The 14630-nt window shown below is 37.8% G+C and overlaps 1 protein-coding gene across 1 annotated transcript in view; it reads right to left on the bottom strand.

The window, feature by feature from the left end:
• Positions 1–14630, bottom strand: part of MDN1 (midasin AAA ATPase 1) — a 94079-nt gene that overhangs the window by 73211 nt on the left and 6238 nt on the right. The window contains exons 3-12 of the mRNA XM_066315141.1: positions 13508–13732; positions 12067–12174; positions 11795–11987; positions 9605–9817; positions 8314–8445; positions 6726–6829; positions 3957–4071; positions 2209–2402; positions 1095–1176; positions 327–422 (exon numbers count right to left, since the gene is read on the bottom strand). Coding sequence (XP_066171238.1) covers positions 327–422; positions 1095–1176; positions 2209–2402; positions 3957–4071; positions 6726–6829; positions 8314–8445; positions 9605–9817; positions 11795–11987; positions 12067–12174; positions 13508–13732 — 1462 coding nt within the window. The remainder of the gene's footprint in view (positions 1–326; positions 423–1094; positions 1177–2208; positions 2403–3956; positions 4072–6725; positions 6830–8313; positions 8446–9604; positions 9818–11794; positions 11988–12066; positions 12175–13507; positions 13733–14630) is intronic.

Raw genomic sequence — 14630 nt, forward strand, 5'->3', positions numbered from 1 at the left:
CTGTTCCAGCTGTGAAATCCTTCTTTTGCATCATGAGGCCATTTGATCTAAAAACAGTTCTCTGGAACTATCAGAAAAAAAAATGCAGCCATTTTTGATCTAAAAACAGTTCTCTGGAACTATCAGAAAAAAATGCAGCTGGATATAAAATAGGAGAAAAACAGATCCCGGGATGAACAGAAAGCAAAAAACCTGTTTGGGATAAAGAGACGGGCATAATTTTGAATAAAAAATAGCATAACATATTTCAAATTATCATAGAAATGTCTTACAGCAAGCTATAGAACACTACCAACAAAGACCATGTTAACTGTAGCTCAACATACCTTTTTTTTTGAAATGTTTAGGTAACTTCCAATAACTTTAGCCATTTTCTGTCTGCTCCCTTGGTTGGACAACATGGCTGTGAAACAGTCCAATGCCTGTCAAGGGGAAAAATCAACTTCTTGAAAACTAGTTTTGTATGATTTTATCTGACAAGCACCATCTTAATCTAAATGAACTCAAATCCAATCCAACCACTGTAAATAAAACTACTTCACCATCCTGTGATTGACTCAAACAACAGAGTTCAGAAAGATGCAGTAAGAACTTCTAAACTCTGTAATGTAGTGAGTTTATACCAAATATGAAAACTTTTCTATGCCCAGTCACAAAAGCTATTTTTAGAGGAATGGACCAAAATGGACAAGGACATAACATTATAAGATTGCACATCTCAAAACTGCCTCTGACAGATGCACACCCAAAAAGTCCCCCAACTTATACTCTAAACTGATGAACAGGTAAGTAGAAAAGCAGCCCTATATTACAAGAAAAACAAAGGTCTCAGCCAAGTGCAATCGCATTTTCTACCAGTTAAAATTATTTTGCACCATGCTGTTTGTACAACAGCAGTAAATTCTTTTAGCACCTTACTGCAAACAACTTTCCCAGTAGCAACAAAGCTTCTGATCATAGACATCACAAACATTTCAACTACAGTTCAGCTGCTTCAAACAAGAACAAACAAATTCCCATCTCAAATTCCCAAAGAGAGCATTTTGTGAAACAACAACAGAATCTGGGATCAACTGGATCAAGTCTTACAGCACCTCCTGAAAAATATTCACTGCTGTGGTCGAAGAATTACTGTCAAAGTTGTAAGCAATCCTGGTGCACCAATTCAGTAGGTCTCTAAAAAGAAAAAAACCAAAAATATTTGGTACAAACATGCAAAAATATACAGCACCCTCTTTCATGTTCAACTTGGGTCACAACATCATCTTTTGGCACTTGCATGTGCAGTTGTTGTGCAAGTTGTACATGGGAAGACACAAAGAGGATGATAATTCTGAGGAGTAGCTGAGCACAAAGACCAACATTGCTTACAAGCAGATACTACATACTCCATTAAATCATAAGGCAACTGAAACACTCAAAAAAGTGCTACATTACAGAATCCAGAAAGGCATAAAGCCCCATTTTTTCAAGATACAGGCTCCTTACCATCAACAAGATTTTCAAAAAGGCAAGAAAAGCAAACTTCCCTCTTGAAAAAACTGATACTCTTATGCTACACAGAAATATCAGATACTACCCACATCTAGCATTTTCTAATTCACAAAGCACTACTGGTTACAGAAATTCCAGATGATTAAAACTGACATTTGGTAGGAGAGGAAGAAATAATTCAGCATCAAACTACATTTCATCATAGAATTTCTGAAATTAACAGTACATTACAGATACAATTCTTTTCAGTCACCTTAAGTTATAATGCTGAGAGTGTTCAGCATGAAATAATCTAGATAATATCCTCAGTTACTGAAAACGTTATCTTCTAGCTACTGAGAGAACATTATATAGCTCCTTCCAATTCTTAACTAGTACTGATATCTTGTGTTAACAATAATTAAAAATAAATTCATATGGCCCAATGCCAACTAAGCACTGCATATGACAAAATCCCCCTGTTCCCCCATGTCTCCCAAAAAGTAAGCATAGCAAACAGGAAGTTTAAATAATCCAGAATGACCTTCTTTAAATGATAATATAAATATAAATCATTGTTTTAAAAGAAAAAGAGTATTTCCCAGTTTTTACAAAATTCGCATTTAATTACGCAAGTTTTCACTATTTTTTTAAAAAAAATAGGGAAAACAATGAAAATAAACCCTTCATCTCTGTAGCTAGCTGACTTCCAATAAACACAGAAGAAAAGACAACCTTAGAGATAGCTCTCTTCCTTCCAGATTTGGTTTCTTATGTTCTGATCTCCATTCTGATGCTGCTTCTGGCATTTGACTAGAGCCAGCTGCACTGTGCTCTGGTGCCTGATACTTGTCTCCCGCAAGGTCAATGAAAATGTCTAGCAAGTGATCTGTCACGAGAGCAAGGTTGGGGTATCTCCTTTGGAGGACCTGAAACCAGAAACAAAAAATAAAAAGAAAATGAAAAAAACCCAACATAACAAAAAGCCCATCTGCACGAGAAAGAAACCAACAGCACCCCAGTTTTTACTAGGAGATGCTTCCATAGATATTTTAGCTAGCAAGCTACATAAAACTGCTCTCTTGCAATCTCATATCTGAAGAAAATAGAAATAATGACTACTATGATACTGATTTTGATGCCAAAAACAAACTTTGCCGACTCAATTCAGCTCCAATTCATTTAATATATTTGCACAAACATCAACAGAAAGAACAAAACATACATTCAATCCCATCTGAACCCAAACCACGACCATACAACTTTACAGCTGATTACAGAAGTCCTTACCTCCCACCCATCTTTTTATGACTGAATTCATTTGAGCATTCAAATTGTCTATTGACTGTGCTGACAAAGGCACATTAAGGGGATAATTTTTCTTTTGTAATTTCCTTTCAGCTCAGTTATTTCCACCAAAGCTTGCCAACCAAAATATTGCTTCCCAAATTTACTTTTCACAAACACAGGCCAGGAAAACTAGTCCTACCCTGCCAGACTGACTTTTAAGATTAACAAGAAGAACATGAGTCTGTTTTGAAGGCAAGCAGGTGGGTGTTATCCAACACTGCCTCTTGTATTACTACTGCGGAATTTTAGTGCTTTATTTATCAAATTTTGTGACTTAAGCTACAAAGGTGCAGAAAAAGAATAAAAATAACCATGTGGTAAGCAACAGAGCTAACACTCAAGTTTTGTTTTTTTGTAAGATTTTGATAGTTGCTCTTGCCCCATTCCTAACAATTAGCTGACAAATGACAAGAAAACACCACAGATACTTAAGGCCACGTAAAATTGTGCTGGCTGCTGAACGAGTCCAAAGGAGTAAGTGAATTCTACTAAAAAAACCTATCTTTTCCTTTCTAGAAAATTCAGAACTTTCTCCTCAACTCTTCTGCTGAATACTATTCACTACCTCCTCCCTCAGCCAAGAGCCTTTAAGAATCAGATCCTGTTCTGAGCTCTTTGTCACAGGGAGAATCTCCAGAGAATTCTATTTTCATATGAGCCCTGGGCTGCTTTAATCTTCTGAAGAACTACACAAAGCAAATACCTCCCAGAGATGCTAACAAAAGAAAGATGTTAATAGAAACAATTATGTTTAACTGATAACTGACCAACTATTTTTCAGCTCAAAGCTTCGAACTCAGAATTAGAGTAAGCTTAATTTTCTTTATTGCTATTTCTCTCTGCTTTCAAGTGTCTGTGGGCTAATAAGCAGCAAAGAAATTTGATTCTTAGACCCACACAAAGCACAATTGCATCTGTCAAGGCAAGTTCCAGGAATCTTTGTTCAATTCACTTCGAATTTTCCTGACAAACTGCCTGTTTACTTCAAAACTGGCAGCACAATGCTGAAATTGTAAGGGTCTATTGTAGAACTTGAAGATAAAATAAGGATTCAATTAACTACTGAAAAACATTTATTACCCAAAGCCGAAACCATTATTCACATGCCACAGTGGAGCAACACACCCCCGTACCTCTTTGAGTTCTCCTTTGCTCATGTTATCCAGATGTATTTTGGTCCAGTATTTGTCCAGAAGAGCAGCATGGCTGCTTTGCTGCCTGTACCAACCTCCACCACAGCTGAATATCCTAAATCAAAACAACAGTGAAGAAACACAGCATGTGGAGTGTTGGCTGAAGAATTCAGCATTTTCAGTGCATGTCTGTGCATCAAACATGTTACACAAAGCTGCTGCGGCACAGTGCAAGAGGCATAAATGACACTGTGTCACCGTACTGTCATGTACTCCACCTTGCCTATCCATGCTTTCCAAATTACTTGTTATCACAGTGCTTTTTCTTCCTATATGGCAAAATCTCCATAGAAATACTTTCAGAAAGACTTAAATTACTGTCAGTTGCCGATCAGAAGCAACATATAGAATCCTTTGTAAAGGGAGAAACCTGACAAAAGTGGCCAGTGAAATACTGTAAGTGATCTATGATCTTATTGCAGAGATGCAAGAAAAGCATATTCAGCTCTGTGCCCTCCACAGTTCTGCACAATTTTTCTTCCTCGTCCTCCAGACTCAGCTCTTTCCATCATACATTTCATTCCCTTTGTTCTTTTACTACAGAAATAACTATTTAGCCATGTGTTTTTACCCACTGTAGAAGCAGCTTTGCACATGCAAACCATTAGATTTGGGGTTGTGGTTTGGCTTTTATTTTCTGGTGGGGTTTTGTTAAATTTTTTCTTCTTTTTTGTATTGTGTTAGGTTTTGATTGTTAAATACTTTTTCCCAGCTGTAAACTGCAGCAGATTTATAGAATCTAGTCTAAAGAGCCTAATGAAAATTATAATTTCCTGCTATACAAACTGTTCATTGATGTGCTGGTTTTGGCTGGGATAGAGTTAAATTTCTTCATAGTAGCTGCTGTGAGGAAGTGTTTTTCCATCTGTGACCAAAACAGTGCTGGTAACACAGAGATGTCTCAACTACTCCCGAGCAGGGTTTCCAGAGAGGCAAAGCCTTTCCTGCTTCACAGAAAAGCACCAGCACCACCCCAGCAGAGGAGGGTGAGGGTACACAGGGAGTTGGGAAGGGACATGGCCAGGGGAGTTGATCCCAACTGACCACAGGGATATTCCAGCTCAGATCAGGTCATGCCTAGCATATAAAGCTGTGGGAAGAAGAAAGAAGGGTGGGGATGCTCGTAGTGATTGGGTTTGTCTCTTTGTTTGTGTGGAAAGCTTTTGTATTATCTAAACTCTATCTCAACCCATGATTTTTCCTACTTTTACTCTTCCAACTCTCTCCCCCATCCTGCTGCAGGGCAGTGAGCCAGCACCTGTGTGTGGTGTTTAGTTGCTGACTGAGGTTAAACCATGACAACCATGCATACAGAATCAAAAATTCTTAGGAAATGAGGCAACCAAAGGAGTTGAATACAAAAGACTCGATTCCAGAAAAAACAGATCAGAAGAACAAATTTAAAGAGTAAGACAAAACCAGGAAAATTTGTTAAATGCTTTGAAATAAACCAAAAAACATTGAAAAACTATGTAACTGCCATTCCCCATATAGACCTCCTAACCTTTAACCTTGATACAATGTATTTCTATACAAAAAGTCATTTTGACATCTGAGGCAGGAGCTACTACTACAGTGAAGCAATCAGACAGAACTAACTTTTTCTAGTTAGAAAACATTACAAACACCTATATTGACTCAAAACTTTCATAGCTATCAATAATAAACCTTTTTCACGCATTAATTCCTAAGAGTGGTATTTTGTCTTGGTGATGAGTTGGTTTTGTAGGTTTCCTCCCTCCATTCCTTCAGCCTTGATGAAGCAATTTTTCTGTAAAAAGATTGGGATCCACCCCAGGGCTGCTTCCAAGTGAAAAAACAAAAATGTTCAGTTTCTGTGACTTATATTGCTTGTTAATTGGAAATTGCTAAAATACTCCTACACAAGTACCTTGTACTAAAAAGTACCTCAGACTTAAAAAAAGGATAGCCGTGTGTAGGGGCATCCGTGGACAGCAGAGACAAGGCACTCTGCAGACCCGAGATATTCTAGAAACACGTGGTTTTATTGCAAGCGTCGTGGGTAAAGAGAGCCTGCCTTCAGCCACCAGCCTCGGCTGAAGGAAGCCCCAAAGAGAGAGGGACAGAGAGAGGGGGTATGAGGTAAGGGAGGTAAAAAGAGCGCCGGGGTCAGGGCGGTGGGAGAGAGGGAGGTAGAAGAAGCAGAGGGAGAGAGTAGGCAAGAGAAGGGGCAAAGAGGTAAGAGAGGTAATAGTGTGCAGGGAAAAGAGCAGGGAAAAAGGAGCGGTGAGAGGGGAAGGAGCAAGAGAGTAGTAGAGTAAGAGTGAGAGGACCTTGTTACAACACATTATATCTCCTTTTGTGTTGAATATTCTAATTTACAGCGACCAACCGGGGGGCACAAGATACAAAACCTACAAACTGCATGCAACCTATAAGAACCAAATTACCATATCATTCTAAACTCTAAAGACTACTCTTCTTATCTACTTTTTCCTTAATGCCTTGGCAGGGTGGAGATGGCCTGCATTCTTGGGTCCTTTTGTTTTCTGTCCTTCAACCTATCTCCAGTTAATCACCGTCTTCCTGCCTGCCATGCCTACATCTCAAAGCTGGCCTTCATTTCTATTTCACTCATAGATTTTATATCTCCAGTATTTCTTACCAGACAATCATATCCATAAGCCCTTCCTGTCCCATCTTTCCCAACTGCCGTGTTCTCAATCTCATTTAAGTTTACAAACCTACCTCCTGGTTGCAAAAAATTGGAATCCTGGTGCTACTTTTAAACAGTCACCACGACCAGGAATCAGTAACTGTCTTTTCTCCAAAAGTGGAATCAGCACAGAGATCTGAAAAGAAAGAGGAAAATTGTAAAATTTTTTTTTTTTTTTTTTTTTTTTTTTTTTTTTTTTTTTTTTTTTTTTGGTGACACTAACAGACAGCACAACCATCCACACTTATTTCCCATTTGAGATGCTGGAGCAATGCCACTGAGCACCATTACATTGCCAACAACTGCTATTCCCAGAGATACACTTCCAAGTGATGCTAACAGGAATTGCAGAGTTTCCAGCAATTTTAATTAGCAGTGGAAGTCAAAGGTGCAACGTTTACTTATCTTTCTTTCTCCTGTATTCAGAATTTAATTATAAGAGAATGGAAATGACAGCCTTTACACTGCAAGCCCAAATTAAAACTATTTATTTTTAAATTATCAAATTACTTATTAGACACAATCAGATCAGAAGTTTTCTTTTGTTCATCTGCTTGAACAAAGACGACCTGTGTTTCAAAGATGCCATTCTCAAACATCAGCCTTTTCCACTGTATACACTGCTACCCCAAGAGAGTTTGGTGTCTATTTAAAGAATCTGCCCTTCCCTAGGGAAGGACAGTAATGGTGGTGGAAAGAAAGAAGTGAGGTATGACCACACCACCCTCTCAGCCCAGAGGGAAACACACAAGAGATCCTTTGATATGGAGAAAGCAGACAGGATGCCTGCAGGAAGGACCTGAAGAAAGAGATTTGATGAATGCAGGATATTATTCAGGGTATGCTCATCATAACTGCAATGAGTTGAGTCCACAGAAGCAAATAAGTGCATGACCCCCTAGCAGTGAACTGCCTGTACATAAAAGCAGTATTCATTTGCTTTCTTACGAATTTTCTATTTCTATGTCAGAAGCCTAGAACCTAATAAACAAACTGACAGGTTGTTCAGTCACACAAAGGATGCTTTAGGGAACAGATATGAAAGGAAACAACCAGCAGAATATCCAGCAGGCGTATGCAGCAAAGCATCTCTACCACATCATTCTTGCAAAATGACTTGTTTTCAGTAGCCACTACTACAAGAGGCAAGGATGACTGACTGACTACTTGTTCTGAAGCCAAAAAAACGGGAAATCTGTTAAAAGTTATAATACATTTTTAATATGTAAGAAATATGTAAGAAAAAATATATGGAAAGGGAAAAAAAGCCCCACACAAAACACACACACAAAAATTAACAGCACCAGCCTCATATATTGACAATATTCTGTGGTGTTTAGGGTCACATTTGGTTTCAAACACCAAAACATTATTAAATCAACTCATTATCAGTGTCAATTCCAGTTTTCAGAGTGAAATCTGACATCAGTGTCAGTGTCAGGACTACTGTGTAGCAAAGACAAAAACTAATGAGGTGTGCAAATATGTCAGGGTGAATTCTTTCTAACCTCTTCTAAAGGAGCAGCATTTTCAGCGTGCTGTTACAGAATGATCAGACCCCCAAAATTGCCCCCATGGGCATTAAGAGTGGTACCTTAAAGCAAACATAAAGCTACATACCACATCCAGAGGAGCATAATCGATATCCTCCAGAAGTATCCAGTGACCTTTGGTGACAGCTTGTGTCAAGGTGCCAGGCTGCCACACAAACTCCCCTGGTACATCTGTGCATCGATACATCCCCAGCAGCGTCTGTGACAGGAGCAATCAGCACATCAGAGACCTGGGCATCACCTCCCCAGAGGAAAGGATGGCAAACATGACCAAAGTTGGGACAGAACTGACACTTAGCCTCCACCTTTCTAAACAATCTGTCTGGCAATCTGTGCCCAGCATTGCACTTATTTAATTGAGAAGAAAAGTTTCCCATCCCCAGTGGCAATTTAACTGAAACTTAATAATTAAAACCAACTGGTAGTGAATTGATGAGCTGTGTCACCCTATTTTACAAGCAGTCTAAAGTAAGACAGAAAACTGTCTCAGGTCACACCAAACTTTTGTTTATGTTTTTAACTTAACAGAACTATGAAGTGAGTTATTCAAAGGTAAAATCCAGTCAAAGCTTTGCTTTTCTCTCAAATTGTAACTTCAATATTTAAGCACTGCATTAAAAATTGAGCTTACGATTTTACGGCTACATATTTTATACCTTGAACTTCACAACTTTTTCTTAAATATGATGGCCTTAATCTTGTATATGAGAAGATACAGTTGTGAGATGGTGAAACCAGGTGTTCCACGCAAAGAAGGTGCTTATGCATGCTAAGAAAAACCTTCTGGTAGACACTAACCACCTTCAAAAACTAAAAATAAATTGTGCAAAGCAACATAACTCCAGCTCCAAAATTCTACATGCAAAACAAGTACATGAAATTATCTACAGATAGAGCTTAATCATTATTATGTAACTTTAAGTCGCCTCAACATCCCAGTATCTTACTTTATCTAACTTTATCACAAAAAAAGGCATCAGATTAAACTGACGTTAGCTCACTTAAACTGAAATGAGCGTTCATACAACCTTTGGTACCAGAATCCTGCTTTTTCCAATACAAATCTTTTTTTTTTTTTTTTAATTAAAAAAAAATCAATAAAGCTCTTCCACAGAAAAACCATGACAAAACATAATTTGAATGATACAGATTCAGCACAATTATGCACAGACCTTAAAATTTACTGGAAAGTAAGTTATTTTTCTTGTTTGTTCATTAATTCTCATCAATATTAAGACCAGTACTAAAGAGTTGGGCACTGTAGGGTGCTTGAGTGAAAACATTATACAATTAGAAGATTAAGTCCATGCTTTAAGTTATGTCTCATGATCCAAACGTAAAACAAATCCATCACTTACCTTACTATCAGTTTGATCTCCAAGCTGAACTTTCAAAATATGAGGAGGTTTTGCTCTTCCTGTAACAGCTGCTAAATATTCAATTAAAGAAGTTTTGCCACATCCTATTGGTCCTTCTAGTAAAACAGGAGTCTGATATGCTACAGCAATAGCAAGGTTTTGAAGATTTGTGAAGGCAGATTCAACCAAAACAAAACTGCTGGTGTTACTTTCCTGTTCAAACACAAAATATGGGTTACTACACTGAAATTACTTTTCTTACAATTGTACAACAGAACAATTAGGAAGGTGAGTCTAACAACAAAAAAAAATTTGGGCTGCAGATCTGCATATCAAATAAAATAAAGGACTTTTAAGTTTTATTTATTGACAGATATTAAAACAGATTTCATCCAAAACAAAGTATACATACAACTTAATCCCAAGGGGAATTCACACTAATTTTTCAGTACAGGCATAGTAACCTTTCTGTCATAACTCATGTCAGTCAAATGCAATTTGCAATATGAGTGAAATTAAGTCATCAGAATGGATGCAAATCACAGGACAAATCAAAGAGTAGTTGTATTCAAATGATGCAAGTATAAATATTTGCATCATTTATCGATGCAAATAATTTGTTGAAAAATTAATGACTGTATTTACTTCTTTTGTAGAGGCCAAAGTGTAAGATCGTTGAACTCAGTGAATTAAAAAAAAAAAAAAAAAAAAAGGTATACATTCACCATTTTCATTTTATTCAAAATTAAATTAATTCAGTTTATTGAGTAATTAATCAATGCTACAGACAGCCTCCAAATATTCTGACTCTTGCAGTCACATATCTATGTGTGGCACAAAAATTAGTGCTTTATGCCAAAAGCCTCATGGGACAGAAATCAAGACGATTCAAACAAGTATCCTGTACTTAAGTCTGACCTTTTTTTCAGATATAGCTTGATGTACTTCTTTGGAAACAAGAGAATCTGCTTCCCTTCACAGTTTGCTCCTATTTCTTCATCAGACCTCCTAAGCTGTCACTAGAACCTCCCTATTGTAACTGGAACTACACTGTAGACCTGATCAGTGGAATACCTGCGGATATTAAAAAAATAAAAGCATTCCTTTCAGGGAAGTTCTCTCCTCCCTCAGAGATAAAGAGCATTCTTTCAGTAGTCCAGTTTATAGCATGGCCTGGCTTCAGGCCAGCTGCAGCAGCAGTGATCCTGCCACGGGAGTAAGAATCCTTCTTAAACAGCTTTACAGTCTTCCCTGCTACAGTGAATTCCAAACCACTTTCAATCCTATTAAAAAAATCCCCAAATGCTAGAAAACAGTGAATTCAAGAATAGAAGTGGGGAGAAAAACAAGGTGGGGAGAAGAGGAATTCAGAGGGAAAATTTTTCCTTGCTTCAGCTACTAAAATAATTCTGGACTCTGGTAGTCCTCATTAATTTCTTTGTCCTGCTCTAGATCACTGTTATAAAATTAAAAAAAAAAAAATCAGCTAAGAGTTAAAACTTGTACCTAAATGAGGAAAACAGTCAGGAATACTGGCTATAGCTACAAGGAGGGATCTGAACAGCTTAAGTAAATAGCCATTTAGAAGAAAAAAGGTTAAATACTGTTTGTTTAAAAACGTTAATGCCTTTGATGGGCTTCCCAAAACCGTAAGGCACTATAGCCTGCATTACACTTTCTCAAGCAGTAACAGTGAATTCCTGCTCACTTCTTTCCCCTTTCTCTGCCTTCTGGAAGAGTTTAAACTACAGCCTTGTTTTCTTTTCACGGAAGAACTGAGCATACGTTTGGAGAAAGGCTGCATATAAGATGCTGTATAGCACAAAAACCCCTATGTAAGGCAGGTAAAAGCAACTGTCCCAGATCCTGGCTTTAGTCAGCTATGGATTGTCACCGTGAGACTGGAGTTACTATGTAAGGCTGAATATTCTTTCGTAGTATGTTTGCACAAACTGCTATAGGAAGGTAAAACGAACAGCTCTACTGCTCCTTCAGTGCTTCACACCACTGCAGAGCTTCTTTGTGGTGTCTGCATTATGCAACACAGCTTTCCAGCACACACTGAGAAAAATTAAGATACACACATTACCCACAGTATCTCAAGATGATCTAATCAGGAAATAAAGTCAGTTCACTGTACTTAGCAATTCCTACAACAAAAACGTACTGATTTAACTGTGTATTACGTACCTGCTCTTCAGAAACATGCTGTAGTCTAGGCAGCACAATGCCACAAACAGCTACTACATGTGCAGAGAGGTCACTCGACACAACATGCCCTTGTGTGTAGTGGAGTTCTTTCTCCTTTTGCCAAAATGAAGAGTCTGGATTAGCCAAAACTAAGGCTTTTTCCACATTCTGCAGCTGAGATTCTTCTAGCAACCTGCGAAACCCATGTTTGTTAACTCAGCTGAAAGCCATCAAGAAAAACAAATAGTGTTCAAGATTTTCAAAGTCCTTACTTCAGTCTGAAATGAATCAGCTCCTCAGGATTGAATATCTTCTTCAGGAAAGATAATTTATGCTCATCGTTCATGCATGTAACCAGTGCAAGACAGTTTGAAGTATACCTAAAAATTACATTTAGAACAAAATACGTCAAAACAGATTTAAGAAATGTAGTTCAACAACTGTCAGTTGCATACCAATACATCAAGTTTGGAAAAATGTGCAGAAAACTTTATTCATAGAAATTATTCTAGCACTATGCTTAACATTCTTTCAGATTAGGCAAATATCTCAGAACTGAGGAAAGCAATTCTATCATGGCACAGTTTTAATTTATATACCAATTAGCTAACACTTCTTTGAAGAACTGAATTATCAGCAGAAATATAATAACAGAATGCACTTTCCTAAGTAAATGAAGATTAACATATGAGACAAGAAAAGTTAAGTCATCTTTGCCTAATTCTTTTCTCCTACCATCTCCCTTCCAAAATTGCATTTCCTGCAGTTTCTAAAGTAAGCTTAATGTAATGAAATAAATTCTGAGTGCCTAAGAAAGCCAACAGCTCCTAAGTCATGACTACATAAAGCTGTCTTGCAACAAAATAGTGTTTAATATAAATCACAAAGCAGGTTTTATTCATTATAATGCTGTTTGTAACTTCCAAGGACAAAGTTTTCAAAGAGTGTGATGAGGGGGAAGGAAGAGTAGGGAGAAGATTGTTTCAGGACAAATGTTTAAAACTCCACTCATTCAATTATTAAGACTATTGGGTGAACACCACGTAAACCAATTCTAGTCAATAAACTTAAAGTTCTCTCTCTTTTTCTGACACTAAGTACGTAATTTTGAAGAGCTTCACAAATGACTGATAGATTTGACAACACTCTTGATTTTGCCCTTCCTAAATTACACACCTTACTTAAATTATGTGTCACTAACACAAAACTGAATTTATGTTTTAAAAAGTGAAGCCTATGAAACATCCATTTAAAAATAAAAGGCACTATCAATACTACCACTGACATAAATAAGGTAGAGCATGTGATTAGGCTGAAGCCCTGCAGGCAGACACCTAACATGAAAGGTTTGACCAAAATCCCACATGAAACCTGTAACACAGCCAATACGAAGTGCAGCTTAACTAAGTTTTACAGCCACTGAGAAATCTACACACAAACACTTGAAAAAAGAACCAACTCGGGCAAACTAAAATTACTTGGAAAGAATCTCTAGATCATAATTTTCAGCACTACTAAGAGCTTGCCTAAAATTCACTTTGTGATGGATCACTACAGCTTTCAAAAGGTCAGTCAAGAAGTACAAGCACAGATACCATTGGCACGGATTCCTGGTATTATTTGAAGATGCTTTCTATTGCATGTGAACATTGTTAATTGCAATTCAAGATACATGCACATCTACTCGATGAAGATTTGGAGGTTTTAACTTACCAACGGACTAAAGTGTCATGACTCCTTAGGAGTGGAATACACACACTCCAGTCCCATAGTTCCCGGAAAACTGATGGCTCCTTTTGTAAAAATCTGTAGGCAGCCTCCATGAGGTCCCGTAACTTCATCCGTCTGCGCCCATATCGGACTGTGTTTGCATCTGAGCTCTCCAGGAAAAGCCTCTGGAAAACTGGTGATGTAGTTTTAAAGTATCTTAAAGCAAATCTTTAGAAGAGAGAGAGAGAAGGAGATGGAACACAGATATGTGAGTCAGAAGAAAGAAAAACAGACGCTAATAAAAATCAGGGCACAGGTTCTAAGACAGTAATTGATGGTACTAAGAACTAAGGGCTATCGTTAACTCTGTCCACACGGGGAAAGACAACTATTTCAGCAATCATCTGAAAAAATACACTTTACCTCATTAGAAATCATTAATTATCAAGGGAAAATAGTACTGCCTTTGGTGAAAACTCTTTGATCGCCCTTGTTTACTGAAAAGGTAATACTGATTCCTACTTATGTAACTTTATATTCTACCAGCCTAGAGGTATGATACTAAACTCAGAGATTTTGGTTGTGGACTATTTTCATGGTAGCTGTCTTGCTTTTCTGTAAATCACTGATGAAAGTGAAATTGCATCTTACAACACGATTTAATTAAACTGTGTTCAAAATTTGCATTTACTTAGTAATTATTCAAATCCTGCCACCATCTCTCTTCACCACAGAACACTAACAAGCACATACTGCCTGGATGAAGTGTTAACTGGAATGTTAATGGTTAACGACTCAAACAATTGGCCATTTGCAAAAGCAGCAGTGCTTTGCTGAGAATGTGCAGGTGTAGAGGGGGTGAGCACAAACCACCCATCTCTGGGAGCTACAAGCTGGGGTTTGGGCAACATCTCAAGAGACCAGTAAGAAGCAAATCCTGCAAAGTGGGATAATGCTTTTTACCATGACAATATTCTCCCTTACACAAGTGGCTCAGGTGTGAAAACTCCCCTTGGGGGAAGTACAGGGACATTCACACTGAAGGTTTTCATCCCTTCTGACGGAGCATAACTGGCTCAACTATGTTAGAGGCAGCTGTCATCTCTTAGGAGTCATCATGAATCAA

This window comes from Sylvia atricapilla, chromosome 3, assembly GCF_009819655.1.
Source record: "Sylvia atricapilla isolate bSylAtr1 chromosome 3, bSylAtr1.pri, whole genome shotgun sequence".
In the NCBI taxonomy this organism is placed as follows: Eukaryota; Metazoa; Chordata; class Aves; order Passeriformes; family Sylviidae; genus Sylvia; species Sylvia atricapilla.